This window comes from Trichomycterus rosablanca, chromosome 1 (assembly GCF_030014385.1).
Source record: "Trichomycterus rosablanca isolate fTriRos1 chromosome 1, fTriRos1.hap1, whole genome shotgun sequence".
NCBI lineage: Eukaryota > Metazoa > Chordata > Actinopteri > Siluriformes > Trichomycteridae > Trichomycterus > Trichomycterus rosablanca.
Window position 1 is genome coordinate 69,311,658 of NC_085988.1, and position 18,075 is coordinate 69,329,732.

An 18,075-nucleotide genomic window follows, 5' to 3' on the forward strand; every position below is an offset into this window, starting at 1 on the left:
TGACATGGTACTGTAATCCATTCCATCCAGCAGAGCTATGTAGCAGGTGGTCCTGTTATGGTACTGTAAAGCCAAATTCTTCAAAGTATTTTAGAGTATAAAGAGTAACAGTTCCAGAGGCTTTTTAACCTGAGGTCAGGGTTTTTAATATAAACAAACCTCACAATATGATTATCACATTTCCTCCAGCTGTATAACTCAGAAGAGGGTGCGGATTACAGTATCATGCCCACCTACCAGGTCACCTCCCAGGTCATTATGAACCGGCAGGGAGCATGGAGGAGCAGATGCCTGACAGTAACAGTTGATAATAATTCTTTGTATAGATAAAACAGCAATAACATAAAGATAACTGTAATTTCTGTTTAAAACTCAGCTCTGCCATCTGGCTTGGCTGGGTGGCTACATAAACAATGATTGGCTTGTTGTTCATAAGGTGGGAAAAGCCGAATAGGGACTCCTCATTACTGAGCAAATTACGACCTCTGCTGGCTGATTGATGGAGTCAAGGAATAATGTGATCAAGGTGTGGCTCTCCATACACAAAGCTGATCCGCATATGAACTCGCCTCGTGCAGGTGAAAAGATGCAGTTGGCTACTGCAAATGTGTCGGAGGGGTTATTGTATTTGTCAGTCTCGCTCTCCTCAATCAGGGCGGGGGTCAGCTCCAGTGGAGAGGAAGCATAATGCAATTATGCAATTCAAAAAAAGAGATAACTGTGATTTTGGGGTGCCATGACTGTACAATGTTTGGAATAGAACCACTGAAGTAAACACTGCCAATCATAATATAAATTAAGATAATTGTACTGCAATTTAATGACAAACACTGCTTTCTAAATTGGTGTGATCATTATTTCTGGTAAATTGCAGTTCTCATAAGCTCTCACTGGCACTGAACAGCACAAAATGGTAACGATAACCACTCAGCACTACAGTGAGAAAACTCACTAATGGACTCATAGCAGCACGACAAATTGCAGATGAGTGAGGAGTGCTAGGTGCAAATTATTATAGCATGATGGAAAAAATAAAGTACTACATTCTGAGAGCAGCTATGCTGCACACATTCTAAACCACTGCTTATTAAAAAAATAAATAATAAAACAACATTTTCTCTCATGTGGTTCCATAATGACCTAATAGCCTCTTAATGAGCCTTGTTAAAGATTCCATTTGGAAGAAAGTCGACCAACACTTATAAGAGCCTGAAATAAACCCAGTCAGCAATTCAGACTCATGTGCGCTGTTCTGACTTCAACCGGGGGTTTTCAACCTTCACTGTCCGATACAAAATCTATTTGGCTATTCTCCAGCTCAGGCAGCCATTAGAAAATCCATACCATGGTGAAGAAGTGGTCTTGGTTTATGCTACTTATTTACAATTGTAGGGCACAAAAAGAAAGTAAGTGTAGTTTTTTTGAACTACATTTCACAGCATTCCCAGAGTCTCATTAGATTTACTTGCTACACTTGGGGCAATGCTTTGGGCTAAGTCCTCTGACTCCCTGATGCATTTCCCATCTCTCATGGTAATACCTTTGCTCCATCATAAGCTTTTTTTTACTGTCACTTTCCCCAAACTATAAACATTTTTCATCTTATGTCAGTTCGTCAGGTGTCTAGGTGAAGGCAATACTGTTTGTCATACTTTTATTTCTGTGAGTTGTATTGTGATTACTTTTTTAGAAGCTTTTGTTGTGAAATAACAGTTTGTGTGATGTATAATGGATTACATCTTTTCAAACTATCACATCAGTATTCAGATCCACAATTTGATCTAGGACTTCAAACTGCAATAATACAAGAAGGCGCTAATATACACAATTATCTGTGATTATCTAGATAAATCTGACCGAAATGTTATTAAATGTTATTAAAATAAAAACAATCCTGCGCTCAGGTGGTGCAGTGGTAAAACACACTAGCACACCAGAGCTGACATTTCGAACTTGTCAATTCAAAACTCAGCTCTGCCATCCGGCTGTAGTGATGGGAATTCTGGCTCTTTTTAGAGAGCCGGTTCTTTTGGCTCGGCTCACTGAAAAGAGCCGGCTCTTTCGGCTCCCAAGTGGCTCCTTAGATTTTTTTTTTTCTTAAATTAATTTATTACCAAATTACATGTAAAATGTATTACTAATGTAAAAACATTGTATCAAATGTTTATTATTTAAATTGTTTTATTTATGTACTCAACATGGAAGAGCGCTACAACAATAAATTATAAAATACAAAAACAAAGACCCATCTCAATTAAACAAAAAGGTCTGATTGTGTATATTATTTGTACATTTGCATCTAGAGTAAAAGAACACATCAACAAAGCATCACTCAACAAAGTATAAATGAAAATGTGCAAAAAAAAAAAAAAAAAAAAAGCAGCATCCAGGTATTTGTAAGTCTTTAGCGAAGATCCTGTTTCTCCTTCTGTTTTCATCTGCCCTGTTTTTTTGAAAAGATTCTCTTTGAGGGGACAGATGTTGCTACATTACACAGTCTATGTGCCATCACATGTATAAGATGTGGGTAGACTGAATACACCAGTTCAGTGGGTCTGTAAAAGGGGCTTCTCGTGTCCAAACTTTACTGTTTCCTCTCACTCATGTTCCTCACCTTTCCAGCGTGTAATGTCTGCGTATGTAAAGCGCAATGTCAAACTTCATCAAGTTTTCTCTCTCTCTCTCTCTCTCTCTCTCTCTCCTGTTCGTGTGCACACCGCTACGCATCTTGACCAATCATGTGCGGCTTTAACAGAAAAAAAACCCGGAAAAAAAAAACGAATCGGCTCCCGATCAGGAGCCGTATCCCGTCGTTCACTTTAAAGAGCCGACTCTTAGAGCCGGATCGTTCGCGACCGACCCATCACTATCCGGCTGGGCTAAGCGCCTACATGAATAATGATTGGCTGTTGTTCATACAGGGTGGGAGCTGGATAGGGACTCCTTATAACTGAGGCAATTATGACCTTTGCTAGATGATTGATGGTGCCTGCACAGAGGGATAATGCGTTGATCAGGGTGTGGCTCTCTGTACACAAAGCGGATCCGCATATGTACTCGTCTCGTGCTGGTGAAAAACTGCACACGTGTTGGAGGGGGTGTGTGGCAGTCTTGCTCTCCTCAATCAGGGTGGGGATCGCCATCAGCAGAGAGGAAGCGTAATGCAATTGGGTAACTGGATACGCTAAAAGTCAGGAGAAAAAGGGGAGAAAACACACGTTCATTATTTGCTGCTTCTATAGTCAAATCAGAAGTGTGTTGGTTTTTAGGAGTGATAACCACTGGAAAAACATGTAATGGAAACTATTAGGCAAATCATTTGCCATGAAAGAAAGAAATTGTATATCAGCTGGGTTACATGAGAAGTTTGCTAAGCTTCCAACAGCAGAATCCATATCCCAAAGATCAAACAGCAAAGCATATGCCTGATGTTATGAACATATTAATTGATATAATTTGTAAAATCATCGTATGCTGCAGCCAAACACACAATGTACAGAACATGGTCTATATGCTTGTTGAATATCTCATTCCATAATAATGGTCATTAATACAAACTTGTCAGTCTCTACTTTTTTTCTGAAAGCTTTTCAGTAGATTTTTTTATATATATATAAATATATATATAGGCACATGAGTATTAGTCAGCTCTGGCACTAATGTTGGGTGATAAAGTATGTTCCACAGCCAGCATTAATCCCAAAGGCTGTTGGTCGGTTAAGGTCGGACGGAACTCCAGCTTTCTTTGTATACACTCCTTTATCCAAAGCCTATTTTATGCATTAGGGCATTGTCATGTTAAAACCAGTAAAAATGTTCTCAGCCAAATTGTTTTCACAAAACTGGAAGCACAATTTTTTAGAACTTTATTTTATCCTGTAGCAAAAAGAACTCTTTCCGGAGCTACACCATAACGTCAAAAATACCATTAATCCGCAACCAAATGTCATTTCAATATACGTAGTGTATCCAGGAGTGGCTGTAAAATACACATAATGCCATGTTTCTATATTTTTAAAAAAATGTTATTAAAGGTCGCTCAGGTGGCGCAGCAGTAAAATACGCTAGCACACCAGAGCTGGGATTTCGAATACATCGTATCGAATCTCAGCTCTGCCATCCGGCTGGGCTTGGCGGCTACATAAACAACGATTGGCTGTTGTTTACTGGGTGGGACAAGCCAGATCAGGGTTCCTCATAACTGGTGCAATTACGACCTCTGCTGGCTGATTGATGGCTCCTGCTCAGAGGGAATAATGCTGATCAGGGTGTGGCTCTCCGTGTACACCTTGTGCAGGTGAAAAGATGCAGTCGGTACTGCAGATGTGTCGGAGGGGGCATGTGTCAGTAGCGAAGCTCCTCAGTCAGCAAAGGATGGTTGTATCAGTAGAGGTGAAACGTAATGCAATCAGGATAATTGATTAGGGGAGAAAATTGGGGGAAAATTGGAGAAAAAGAGAGAAAAAAATGTTATTAAAAATAAAAATACATTATTTGAGGGTAATTAAATAGAAATATAAAGAACTTCATTTAAATAACTTTTGTATATCTTTACTAAATCATGACTTATTGAGCCAATAGGTTTAGGAAACACATGTGAAAATACAAACGACAACTGGAATTTGAAAATGTAAATGTTTTTATTAAACATCTTATCATAGCAAAAGTACATACAGAGTAAATTAGTTTTGGCAGTCCTAGTCAGATATCTCAGGTGGTATGCTGTTCCTTCGAGCACACAGATTAGTGTAGGAGTGTGAGCTGTTGTTTGATATAAGATTTTACATAATGAATGAACAAGAATGAACAAAACATGTTACTTTACAGTGTTTATGTAGCCATAAATCATGGTCTAAAGTAAAATCACCTCAGCATAAAACAGCACTGGGATTATCTGTCTTTTTTATTCAAATGCATTTACATGATTCACAATACAATAGTTGCTTATGTTTAGAATTCCAAGGCTAAAATTTTGTTTGACGTAAGATACAGGCAGTTAAAACCAGCCTAAGGATGATAATTATAATAATCAGACATGCAATCTACTTACTTTGTTCCACGGAGAGGAGAAAAATGAAAGAGACACACTGCCTTTTGATTCTGTCTCCTGGGACGTTATAGTAAAGTGCAGATATTCAGGTTAAGGGAGCAGAAAGAAATGTGATGTTAGAAAGAGTTACTTTCTTATTTAGATCTTTTCAAAACACGCTATGACACTGGCAAAAGAGTGTGTCAAAACAGATGTTTAAAAAATGGCTTCATGTCATATTCACAGTGAAAGTCAGTTTCAGTGATATACTACTGAGTTTTGACAGATGGAGCTGAATCTATTAATTTTGCATAGCTCTAAATATTTGTACAGTATGTGCTGACATTATAATATCCCAGGCAAAATAACTTACACTAAAGTAACCTTGATATTATGTGAGTTTAATCTGTAAAACTATGGCTGTCGTGTTTTCTAGGTGTCATCGCAAGATGCTCCTACATCAAGTACCACTACTCCTCAGGCACAATACCCAAGAACCTGTCCTACAACATCACCAAGACCATCCGGCAAGATGAGTGGCACTCTTTGCGTAAGTAATATGTCTTCTCTTTATACCTAGCTTCACTGGCTACTGGCAGCTATGTGTTAATGTTTAAGATATGAGAGTATAAGAGTGGTTATATTAGCAATAACATTTAAACCAGTGGGCCAGTGATAGCTTAGTGGTTAAGGTACTGGACTAGTAAGCAGAAGGTTGCCGGTTCAAGCCCCGCCACCACAAGTTGCCACTGTTGGGTCCCTGAGCAAGGCCCTTAACCCATAATTGCTCATCGTGTTCCGCTCATTGTGTAAGTCGCTTTGGATAAAAGCGTCTGCTAAATGCTGAAAATGTAAATGTAAACCTGGCATGCTAATTCATGATTATGTGATTATAATTATATGATTAGCATGTTAGTCTGGTTTTTGCAGTTAGAGAAAAAGATCAGAAAAGTCACGATAACCAGACTACATCTCTGTTTTTAACTGCATGTTTAATTTGCGCTTGTAATGATCTGCTTGCTACCTACCTTGGTTAAAACCTACATTATAAATGCTGTACTGCATTCTAAACTAGTTCTGTTCAAACTGTTTACGTGCACCTTACTGTTCTGCATTACTGGCACATTCACAATGCTTTTTTTCTTTTTGTTTATTAAAAAAACGCATAAAGACTTGTTGATTTAAAAGTCAGTGAAGTGTTTTATATTTTCATTGGTCTCTCTACGCTTACTTGATTAGTGGTTAATTGCCAACTAATAATAGTAGGATATCAGTTACAAGAAATTGGCAAAATTTGTATCACAGTCTAAAAGGTTATGAAATCTTTTATGGTTTCATGAACTTTTCACTCTTATAAAACCAGTTGTACAAGGCTTTGTTAAGGTGCTCTGGCTTTGAAACTCACCCTGTTCTTCAATGGTCAGGACCACCACAGAGCAGGTATTATTTAGGTGGTGGATGATTCTCAGCACTGCAGTGACAATGACATGGTGGTGGTGTGTTAGTGTGTGTTGTGCTGGTATGAGTGGATCAGACACAGCAGTGCTGCTGGAGTTTTTAAATACCGTGTCCACTCACTGTCCACTCTATTAGACACTCCTACCTAGTTGGCCCACCTTGTAGATGTAAAGTCAGAGATGATCGCTCATCTATTGCTGCTGTTTGAGTTGGTCATCTTCTAGACCTTCATCAGTGGGAACAGGACGCTGCCCACGGGGCGCTGTTGGTTGGATATTTTTGGTTGGTGGACTATTCTCAGTCCAGCAGTGACAGTGAGGTGTTTAAAAACTCCATCAGTGCTGCTGTGTCTTATACCAGCACAACACACACTAACACACCACCATCATGTCAGTGTCACTGCAGTGCTGAGAATGATCCACCACCCAAATAATACCTACTCTGTGGTGGTCCTGTGAGAGTCCTGACCATTGAAGAACAGCATGAAAGGGAGCTAACAAAGCATGCAGAGAAACAGATGGACTACAGGCAGTAATTGTAGAACTACTGAGTGCTTCTATATGGTAAGTTGAGCTGATAAAATGGACAATGAGTGTAAAAACAAGGAGGTGGTTATAAATAATTATAAATAATCTCAGGCTAAGTCCCAATACACATACTACTGTACTTGATCCATTATAATGTGTAGTTTGACCGTAATTTTTACAAACATGACTGTTCCCATATAGACTGTTTATTTCTCAAAGACTCAAATGATACTGGACAATAAAGCTTAACCTGTATGTTTAGTGTTAAGTAATACCAACCTTATACTATAATACTAACATTCTCCAACTATACAATAGTTTATTTTATCTTTAGTCTACTTAGTTAGTTCATAAAATCCACCCAAAATATAAATGACAAGCTACAAAAACAAGTCAAACATGCCTGATAGTGAGCTCCCAGTGGAGGAGCCAACAGAACCAAAACACAGTCATGGCAATTTGTGTGTTTTTTTTTTTAATAGGACACAAGTCCCAAATACGCCGTAGTAACCTTATTTATGCTAAGCACTTTGGTTGGATCAAAAATGATGTGAAGAAGCCTCTTACATATTTCATTAATTAAACATAGCCTAGAGTGCATATCCACTGGAGCATACTAGAAATGGATAAAACAGAAATGAGCTATTTCTAAAAGAAATAAGTTTAAGTTTATACGCTTGGACCATGACTCGTGTAAAAAACACTTGTAAACTTACAGCCATAAGCAAAAAAATTTGCAAGCTGCAAGATTATATGTCACATAAAAACAAATTACCTGAAAAGAAAAAAAAATCATACTGTTATGATCTTTAATACAAAATATTAACCAAAAACCCTTTAACTATTCAGTCTGAAGAGGACAGGCTTTGTGTAATGTGAATGATCCAAAGATATTCTGTATGGACGAATGGTCTCAAATCCCTTGGCATGTGTTCTCCAGTCTCATTAAGCATAATTAAGGAGGAACACAAACCGACATCTGCACAAAGTGCTAAATGAAAGGGTGCCAGCGTTTATAAGATTTATATATATATTTTAATCACAGTATGTCTAATAAAGCTAATCTTTTTGTTTTGAAACAAGATCAGAAGGATAAGTAAAACACAATGTAAGTTCTCCAGGGGTGCCCATGGTTTTAAACGGGATTGTAATATCTTGTATGGTTTTGTCATTATGTAAAATTTTTTATCACAAGGGCTACACCAAGGAGATAAAATCATCCAGCACCCAAAAATATCTGTTTTGTGGTATTCTTGTTTTGGTCCTTTTACATTCAAGGGTGGGTGGCTGCCAAGTGTGTGATTTAAGACGATAAGAGTTTGCTTTACTGTCTCCACTATGAATGTGGTTACTGTATTTGCACTCACTAATTGTACACACACGAATGATGCACTGAATACATGAAAACTTTACCTATTTGAGTGCTTTTATAATTTTTGTGGGTTTTCTGAAAACCTGACAATATCTGATAGGTCAAAAATATACCTACAGCAGGTTAGATTATTGTTTATAGATGTAAAACGTTTAATAATGACATTTACCTTTGTGGCGTGGTCTCATAATTTCTTGTTAGTAATTATATTTGCCTATATGACTTTTCTTTGTTCATAAAAATAGGGCTAGTTTGACTGGATTCATTAAAACATGTCTTGGAACAATGATGTCCTAGTCAGGGTCTGAACATTAAACATGAAAAAATATGTGAATTCAAATGTATATAGTAGGTGTACCTTGAAAACTGTGTAGGTACAAATTGGAACTACATCATAATGAACAGTATACAAAAAAATCCACTTCAAGCTTTTCTTCAGGCTATTAGTCACGGTAAACCAAGAACCATCATTTGCAACAGAAATAGCCAGCATGGGACGTCATTTAAAAGATTTGCATGTAAAACTAGAAGCACATGTAAATAGTCCAGTCCATAAACCTACTGAAGACTGCAGGGCAGCATGCATCATGGCCTCAAACTGTCAGACCGTCACACTTCAGTGAGCCACGAAGATCAACTCCTGTCAGGTGACGGGATGAGCCTTTTTTAACCCACGAACCTTTAGATGCTCTCTTTTGGATGAAGAGTCACTGATTTTGGTAAACCAAAAAACAGAGGCAAAATGACAAAATGAATCAGAAAAAGAAGAAAGAAAAAATTATGGGATTGAGGAAAAAATAAAGAAAAGATAGTGAGACAAATATACAGAAAGAAAAATGCTTCCAATGATAAATGTGTGTGTTCTGTGGTGGGAAACAATTCTTATAGCCTTCATTTTTCACTCGACATAGTCTGATTTAATGAGGCTTTCATGTGTATGCCAGTTCCATGAGGAACAGGGTTTGGTGATCTCAGCACATACACTTTTATTTATTCCAATTAGAAGTAACCCATGAGAAATACAGTGCAGTCAAGTACAAGGTATACTGAGGTAAAACTTGAAACACTGGGGGTGATTATAAGCAGCCACTTTTTGCATGTTCTAGGGAGGTGAACACAGTAAAAGCATGCAAAACATCCAAAAGCAAGGATACAATTCTGGACCTCAGAAACATGTTGTAAAAGCTTTTCCCAAAATGTTGCCACAAAGCTGGAAACCTATTTCTTATTTTTATATAATAATAAAGTGACTTGTTTATCTAAGGGGACAGCAAAATACCCCCACGGTCCTCCCACATCCTTCCAAATAGCCAGCAGACCTCCACTTTTAGTGGTCAAGCATTCAAATCTGGACTATTTTCTTGGTGTATGCCATACTTGCATTGACCAACTTGAGAAATATTCAGAAGGATGACTCTGACCATCATTTTTTTTTACTTCTTTTTAGACCAGTAATGTTGTTTGCACTGCTGAATGTTCATACAACGACAACAAACTGTACTTATTGGCAAAAACTTAAAAATAGATGCTGTTTTTTTCTTTAAAAGCATACAGAAGTTTGGATACTCCCAGTAAAACATCATTTTTTATTGATTTTTGTCCTCTAGAGGGAACAAAAGTCTGCACATGTATTGTCATTATCTAAATGAATGATTTATTTCAATTGCTTCCATTAGGGGACACTAAAGCGGATCAGAACTTATGTCAGCTTCCCTTCTTGACCCAACCATCCTATTCATCTAGTCTTGGCACTGGCACTAAAAGTACACTGATATGTGCCCCCAATAACTGGGTTCATGTTAGGGCATTCACTTTACTTGTATTTGTGAGCACAACCCAGGATTTACATCCATGTCCAGACTTCTTTATTAGACTGGTATTGCAGATCATTTACATTTCATTTACTTTTTCGGCATTTGGCAGATGCTTTTATCCAAAGCGGCTTACAGTTGTGACAGTATACAGTCTAAGAAATTGAGGGTTTAGGGCCTTGCTCAATGGCCCAACAGTGACAACCTGGCAGTGGTGAGACTTGAACCAGCAACCTTCTGATTACTGGTCCAGTACCTTAACCGCTAGGCTACAGCTGTCCCTGAAGCTGTCATAATGCACACTGTGAAGAAATATGAATGAAAGAAAACTAATACACAACAACCACGTTTTACTTCTGGAATGCTGCTATGCTGTTTGCAATATACTGCCCCCGAGAGCATTCACTTGATTAGATCAAATGAAATTGGGTGTCTGATTAAAGGTTCTCGATCTAGATAATAAAAACATTCACTGCCATCCTCAAAGTGAAGGTCACTTTCAAAGTAAGGCTAGCAGTAAGCTGAGAAGTTTAATGTCTTTATTACCAGTCATTTTGCCAAGCCATTTCTCATCCACGCAGACAGTACTGCGGTGATAGACGAGCTGCCATATGACAGCAGAACCAAAAAGGGAAGAAATAAAAATAGAGAGGCTAAATAATGAAAACAAAAAAATTTATGTTTTCTGAAAATGCCAAATCAATGACCCAGACGGTGAAAAGTTCAGAAAGGCCTGGTAAAACGAAATCAAGCTGAAAATCACTTCATGTTAGGAATAAGACAAAATGATGTGGGAAGTAAACAGAGAAATCCTTACAAAGACTGAAAAAGTTTTGCTGAGACTATTTTTCCTGACCCACATGTGTGGGAGACTGTGGTTCAGTATCCCCTAAGAACACTGAACTATACGGAAAGAAGCATTTTGTGCAAGATTCAGGAAATAGATACATCACCATCAATGTTACAGTGAGGCATATCAGGCAGTCTGATTGAAGTTGGAGTATTAGTGCGTGCTTGTTTTTTGTATGGTCGGATAGACGGGCAGTCAGAAGTGTCAGTTACGTCTTTACAGTTAAGCCAGATATAGCCTAGATATACACCGACCAGGCATAACATTATGACCTCTGACAGGTGAAGTGAATAACACTGATTATCTCTTCATCACGGCACCTGTTAGTGGGTGGGATATATTAGGCAGCAAGTGAACATTTTACCCTCAAAGTTGATGTGTTAGAAGCAGGAAAAATGGAAGAGCCAAACTGTGATGGCTAGACAACTTTGTCAGAGCATCTCCAAAACTGCAGCTCTTGTGGGGTGTTCCTGGTCTGCAGTGGTCAGTATCTATCAAAAGTGGTCCAAGGAAGGAACAGTGGTAAACCGGCGACAGCGTCATGGGCAGCCAAGGTCCATTGATGCACGTGGGGAGCATAGGCTGGCCCGTGTGGTCCGATCCAACAGCTATGAGCTACTGTAGCTTAAATTGCTGAAGAAGTTAATGCTGGTTCTGATAGAAAGGTGTTAGAATACACAATGCATCACAGTTTGTTGTGTATGGGGTTGCATAGCAGCAGACAAGTCAAGGTGCCCCGCCAAAAGCGTCAACAATGGGCACGTGAGCATTGGAACTGGAACACAGAGCAATGGAAGAAGGTGGCCTGGTATGATGAATCATGTTTTCTTTTACATCACGTGGATGGCCGGGTGCGTGTGCGTCACTTACCTGGGGAACACATGGACCCAGGATGCACTATGGGAAGAAGCAGTGTGATGCTTTGGGCAATGTTCTGCTGGGAAACCTTGGCCCTGCCATCCATGTGGATGTTACTTTGACACGTACCCCCTACCTAAGCACTGTTGCAGACCATGTACACCCTTTCATGGAAACGGTATTCCCTGATGGCTGTGGCCTCTTTCAGCAGGATAATGCAAAAATTGATCAGGAATGGTTTAAGGAGCTCAACAATGAGTTTAAGGTGCTGACTTGGCCTTCAAATTCCCCAGATTTCAATCCAATCAACCATCTGTGGGATGTGCTGGACAAACAAGTCCGATCCATGGAGGCCCCACCTCACAACTTAAAGGAGTTAAAGGATCTGCTGCTAACATCTTGGTGCCAGATACCACAGCACACCTTCAGGGGTCTAGTGGAGTCCATGCCTCGATGGGTCAGGGCTGTTTTGGCAGCAAAAGGGGGACCAACACAATATTGGGAAGGTGGTCATAATGTTATGCCTCATTGGTGTATATACAAGTTGAGTGTATCAATAAGTTAGATGAATCATGCCTCTTTATTAAATAGCCATGAATCTGAAGGTTGATGCCTAGAATTAGTTATTAATAATGCAGATAATGACATAAGTTAATCGATCAGCAGACCGACAGACAGACAGACAGACAGACAGACAGACAAACAAACAGATGGACATTTTTACTGGGAACATTGGTGTGGCCTATACATAGACATATACTTTCAAATACTTACTAAGCCCCAGCAGGCTGCCACTTCCTGTTCTGATTGATTGTCTGGCCAGATGCCAGATTGTCTGGCTGAAAGCTCATAAGGACATACTAATGCAGTACCCAGCCACAAAACAAATCACACCTCTGAGTGAATATTGCTGACTTGACAACATTATTTTTGAACCAATTTAGACCTGCTGATGTCATTTTCTGGTTGACAGGTGTTCCTTTAAAAGACCAGCTTAGCTCTTCAAAAAGTGTGTACATTTAAATGAAAGCATAATACATTTAAATGGCTTCTTGATTGGCAGTAGCCAAGCTTTAAAGCATGTTACTTGTACATAGAACTTAATTGTACCAGTCAATCAAGCCCTTGAATGTAAGTTTGGCAGAAATTAAGTTACAAATAATGCTACTTTTAATGAGTTAAAACAAAAGTAGAAGGTTAGACGGTTCTCTATCTTCATACGTACACATGGCTACATCTTTTGTTTCCACAAAGCGAGTGAATATTTATTTGAACATATGTAATGCTATGGATTTTCTCTTTTTTGTTTCTGAGGAAGAAGGACTTGCTCTGTAAATACGGCTGCTAAGCATTTCACGACGTAAAAAAAAAATCAGGCACGATGTTTAAATGTGTCAAACTACACTAATTGTTTCTCTGGAAGCTGACATCCCCACATCTAAGCATTTTAACCTCATAGGGCGGATTGCTCAAGAAACCCTTAAACCAATTATAATTAAACCAGTATTTACTTACAGTTTTGGCAATCATATTTTCTAGCTAGAAGGCACAGAGGCACAGTAAAAAAATGCCAGTGGGGGAAATTGTACCCTTGAAATGACCCTTAGGTGGTTTTGCTGTTATGAAGACTTGAAGGCTCTCTGAGTACATTCTGAGACTTACTTGAGCAGATTAAACTCTTAAAAATGCTGTTTTAGTACCCAGGTAGACAGTATGGCTGTGCTTAGCAGTGCAGAGCAATAAATACCCACCAGCATCTTTAAAAAGCAATTCACCACCTATTCAGCCAGTTAGTTAAAGATGCTGAGGGCATGCTAACTCTGTCTCCAGCCTTGCAAAAAAATAATTCTGTTGTCACATGCACATATCGACCAATCTCAGTCCGAAAGATTTGTAAGTCCTTTAAAGTTACCATTGGCCTCTTGATAACTTCCCTGAACAACATCCTTAGAAGGACAATCTGATCTAGTCAATTTATTACTGGTGCATACAATTTCCACTTAATAATCCCCTAAACTGAACTGTGCTCAAGAGGGATAACTGGAAACTTTCTTTTTAATGTGTCTTATGCTTGTCCACATTTAGCATTTCAAATGTACCTTAGCATGTTTATTATGGTTACTGTAAGGCGCTGATTACTTATCCAAACCAGCTATTTTAGAAATAAAATGTAAATAATTATTCATAATATTTCTAGTGTTTTTACTTTGATGTTTTATGTAAAATCCAGTTGGATTTAGTCAGATTTACAAGTGTGAATTGGAAGAAGTTTAAATCTCTTAATTAGAAAATTATTTAAATAATTTCAGATGATTGTTCAGATCCTGCCTCCATCATTTATTTATTTATTTATTTGCTCCCTCTTTTCCAAGATACATTATATGGCCAAAACTTATGTACACCAAACCTTGGCATTTGTAACTTTTTGGCTAAGTGGGTAGCACTGTCGCCTCACAGCAAAAATGGCCTGGGTTTGATCCCCAGGTGGGCCGATCAGGGTCCTTTCTGTGTGGAGTTTGCATGTTCTCCCCGTGTCTGTGTGGGTTTCCTCCGGCTGCTCTGGTTTCCTCCCACAGTCCAAAGACATGCAAGTGAGGTGAATTGGAGACACTAAATTGCCCATGACTGTGTTTGATATAAACTTGTGAACTGATGAACTTTGTGTAATGAGTAAATGTAAATGAGTAACTGACATTTCTGTCATGAATGTAACCAAAGAGTGTAAAACATGACGTGAAAATCATAATAAAACAAACAAAAAACAAACATTGTTGGCATGAAGAACTAGATGTCCATTTATTTTTTGCAAAAACAAGCTGAAACATTGTACATTGCATTTCTGATGCGGTGGTAAACTGTGTTAAGTGACAATGATTTTTAGAAGTACTCCTAATACTGTAGTATTCTAATAGCTCATGTGACTACATCTATTACAGTAGCTACACATTTTCTAATGCAAACTGGGGGCTCAGATGTCAACAATGATAAGGCACAACCTATTTTGCTTGCAAAGACTGAGTCTTTAGTAGATCCTCCTTTTTTACCAATAATGATACCCTAACCTGTTTCAAATTCACATTCTCATTGTGGAATGCTGCAAGACTTATTATTTGCCTGTCCCAACTTTGTTGCAAGCATTCTTTTTTTTCACCTTCATCAGCCAAAACATTAAACATAATGTATTTGTGCTTTTGTTAGTTAAATCTCAGATTTTATTTTTGTTTTTACTGCATTTAAACATCCCAGCTTTACAAAATATCACATTATAAAGAGGAAATGAAAATTGTAAGCACCATAATAAAATAATGTTGAGCACCTGGTTTTGTAAAACTGTTCTAAATTTGTTGGCTGTTATGAGACAATGAAAAGCAATCGTTGGTCTGCTCATACCATTATAAATCCCTTACTGTCCTTAACAGCTGGCAGCAGTACATGTACTGTTCCTGTTGTTTTGTCCACTCGCTGTAGATTTATTTAAATTATGTCTACTGTTCTACATCTTTTGCACAATTTTTTAATGAAGCCTCTGATCTCATTCGCAGTATATGCCAGCTTGAAATAACCGATCGAGGTTATTACTGCGGAGCTTATGGTACTTATGGCTAGCTCACATAACATTTCAAAACACAGTGAGAATATATGCTTCAGTGCACAGTGTTTTAAAATGTATTTTCCACATTATAAAGTTTTCAAACTGTTGGCAGGACTTTACTGCTACCGCATGCCCCAGTGGGTTGGGTTATAAACAATCCACTTGCAATTTGTGTCTTGGCCTTGAGCTTGCTTTTCATTTTTAGCTGCACAGTTTCATCGCAGCTCATAGAGTGTATTAGGTGCCAAGATTTGGGAGTACATTCAGGAGGAGTGGGCAGTGCTAGTGGTTATATTTAGACCAACAAATGTAATGTAATGAGTTATGTAACATTTGGTCTTCTAAATTTTGAATTATTTATAGATATAAGCACAAACCAAATCTTATTTACTACAGCTATGATCAACTTGGAAATTAAATGAATAGGTAAACAATAATAAACAGAAATGAAAAAGAGGAGTAAAAATTGGTTGTCTAAAACGTGAAACAAGGCTAATGAACCAGGTTTAAATAAGATGCAATTGTTTTTTGACCCTACACAATGTAACAATAATTGTTTAAGAGAGAAGGTTGGACATTTGAAAAAGCATTAAAGGATTACCAATTTATAAAATGTACAATACAATGCTGCATGCAATACAATCACCTGAATTTAGCTAGATGCTAATTTAGCATGACAATTGTTTTCTGTGGTCAGATAACACAAAAAGCCTGTCGACAGCAGTTACTTGGACTCACTTGGGTGTGTTTCTTTTGAAAAAGTTATACAGGAAAGAACCTAAAACCTACCACTAATTATGCAGAAAAACCTTTTGTTAGAGGCTTTGTTTTCTTCAAAGTCATTTACACTTGTTAGGATACATGGCATCATGGACATAGTAAAATACCACGAGATTTGAAATGAAAATATATATTTCTTTTAAATCTTAATAGTGTTTTTAAAGCGTTCCATTCATGACAGGACAGTTAGTTACTGGTTACACAAGATTCATCAGTATAAGTTTAACATCAAACACAGTCATGGACAATTTTGTATCTCCAATTCACCTCACTTACATGTTCTTTTTTTATTATTGTGGGAGGAAACTGGAGCTCCCGGAGAAATCCCACACAGACACAGGGAGAACACGCAAACTTCACACAGAAAGCACAAGCTGGTAATCGAACTCAGCACCTTCTTGCTGTGAGGCGCTTGCATGCTACTCTATATAAATTGTGTATTTTGTTCAGAATAAAATGGCATAATGATGGTCAGTGGAAACCAAAATTAACGCATTAGGGCCTGGATTTAAAATCACATCAAAGCAGTTAAAATTGATTCAATTTTTTTGCTTCCTAGACAGATTAAATCCCTGCAGTTGTTTTTACTTGGTTTTATACTGTGATGATTAGAATAGAATAGGATAGAACAGAATAGAATAGGATAGAATAGAATAGAACACCTTTATTTGTCATATATACACGTGTATAGTACAATGAAATTATTTTTTCACATATGCCAGCTTGTTTGGAATCTGGGGTCAGAGCACAGGGTCAGCCATTGTACAGAGCAGAAAGGGTTAAGGGCCTTGCTCAAGGGCCTTGCTAAAGATGTATGTAAAATATATTCTACCACAAAAGTAAATCAATCCAGCACAAACAAGTAAACACTATTACTAAATTCCTACAGGGGAGAAGTTTTAACTTGTGGTTAATGACCATGACCTTGCTAAAGCTTGTGTTATACAGTGAACAGGACTGTAGTCTAGAAAACCCACAGATAAATTCCACCATTATTATTTAACACCCGAGTAGTTTAATCCACAACCCAAACAAACCCAAATCTCCAAGTTTAATAAACAACCTAACTCTTTAAATTGTACGTTTTAGAAATTGACTTACTTTCTGATTCAGTTCTCTTGCTTGTGTTTTGAAGCACTAATGAAGTGATTTGCATCCAATGCAAATCCTAGTGTTCAAGACTCAGTAGCACTTGAGAGACACAATCAGAAAAAGTTGGGACAGTATGGAAAATGCAAATAAAATACAAATGCAGTGTTCCTTACATTTACATTTTTAATTGCAGTTTGAACCCAAGATATTTCATGTTTTGTCTGCTCAACTTCATTTCATTTGTTAATATTCCTCCATTCCTGCATTTCAGGCATGCAACACATTCCAAAAAAAAGTTGGGACATAGGCATTTTAGGGCTAGTAATGAGGTGAAAAACAGGTGATGTCAACAGGTGATTGTAATCATGGTTTGGTACAAAAACAGCATCCAGGAAAGGCTGAGTCTTTGATGAGCAAAGATGATCAGAGGATCTCCAGTTTGTCAACAAATATATGAGAAAATGATTGAAATGTTTAAAAACAATGTACCTCAAAGAAAGATTGGAATGGATTTGCATATTTCTCCCTCTACAGTGCATAATATCATTAAATGATTCAAGGAATTGGGAGGAATTTTAGTGCGTAAAGGCCAAGGGTGCAAGCTTAAGCTGAACACTCGTGATCTTCGATCCCTTAGACACCACTGCATCAAGAACCGCCACTCAACAATAGCTGATATAACCACAAGGGCAAGAGATTACTTTGG

The 18,075-nt window shown here is 38.0% G+C and overlaps 1 protein-coding gene across 1 annotated transcript in view; it reads left to right on the forward strand.

Annotated features, from left to right (window-relative positions):
• The window catches only part of tmem178bb (transmembrane protein 178Bb), a 128,002-nt gene that overhangs the window by 46,286 nt on the left and 63,641 nt on the right, over window positions 1-18,075 (forward strand). The window contains exon 3 of the mRNA XM_062995849.1: window positions 5,466-5,579. Within this exon, the coding sequence (XP_062851919.1) occupies window positions 5,466-5,579 (114 nt within the window). The remainder of the gene's footprint in view (window positions 1-5,465; window positions 5,580-18,075) is intronic.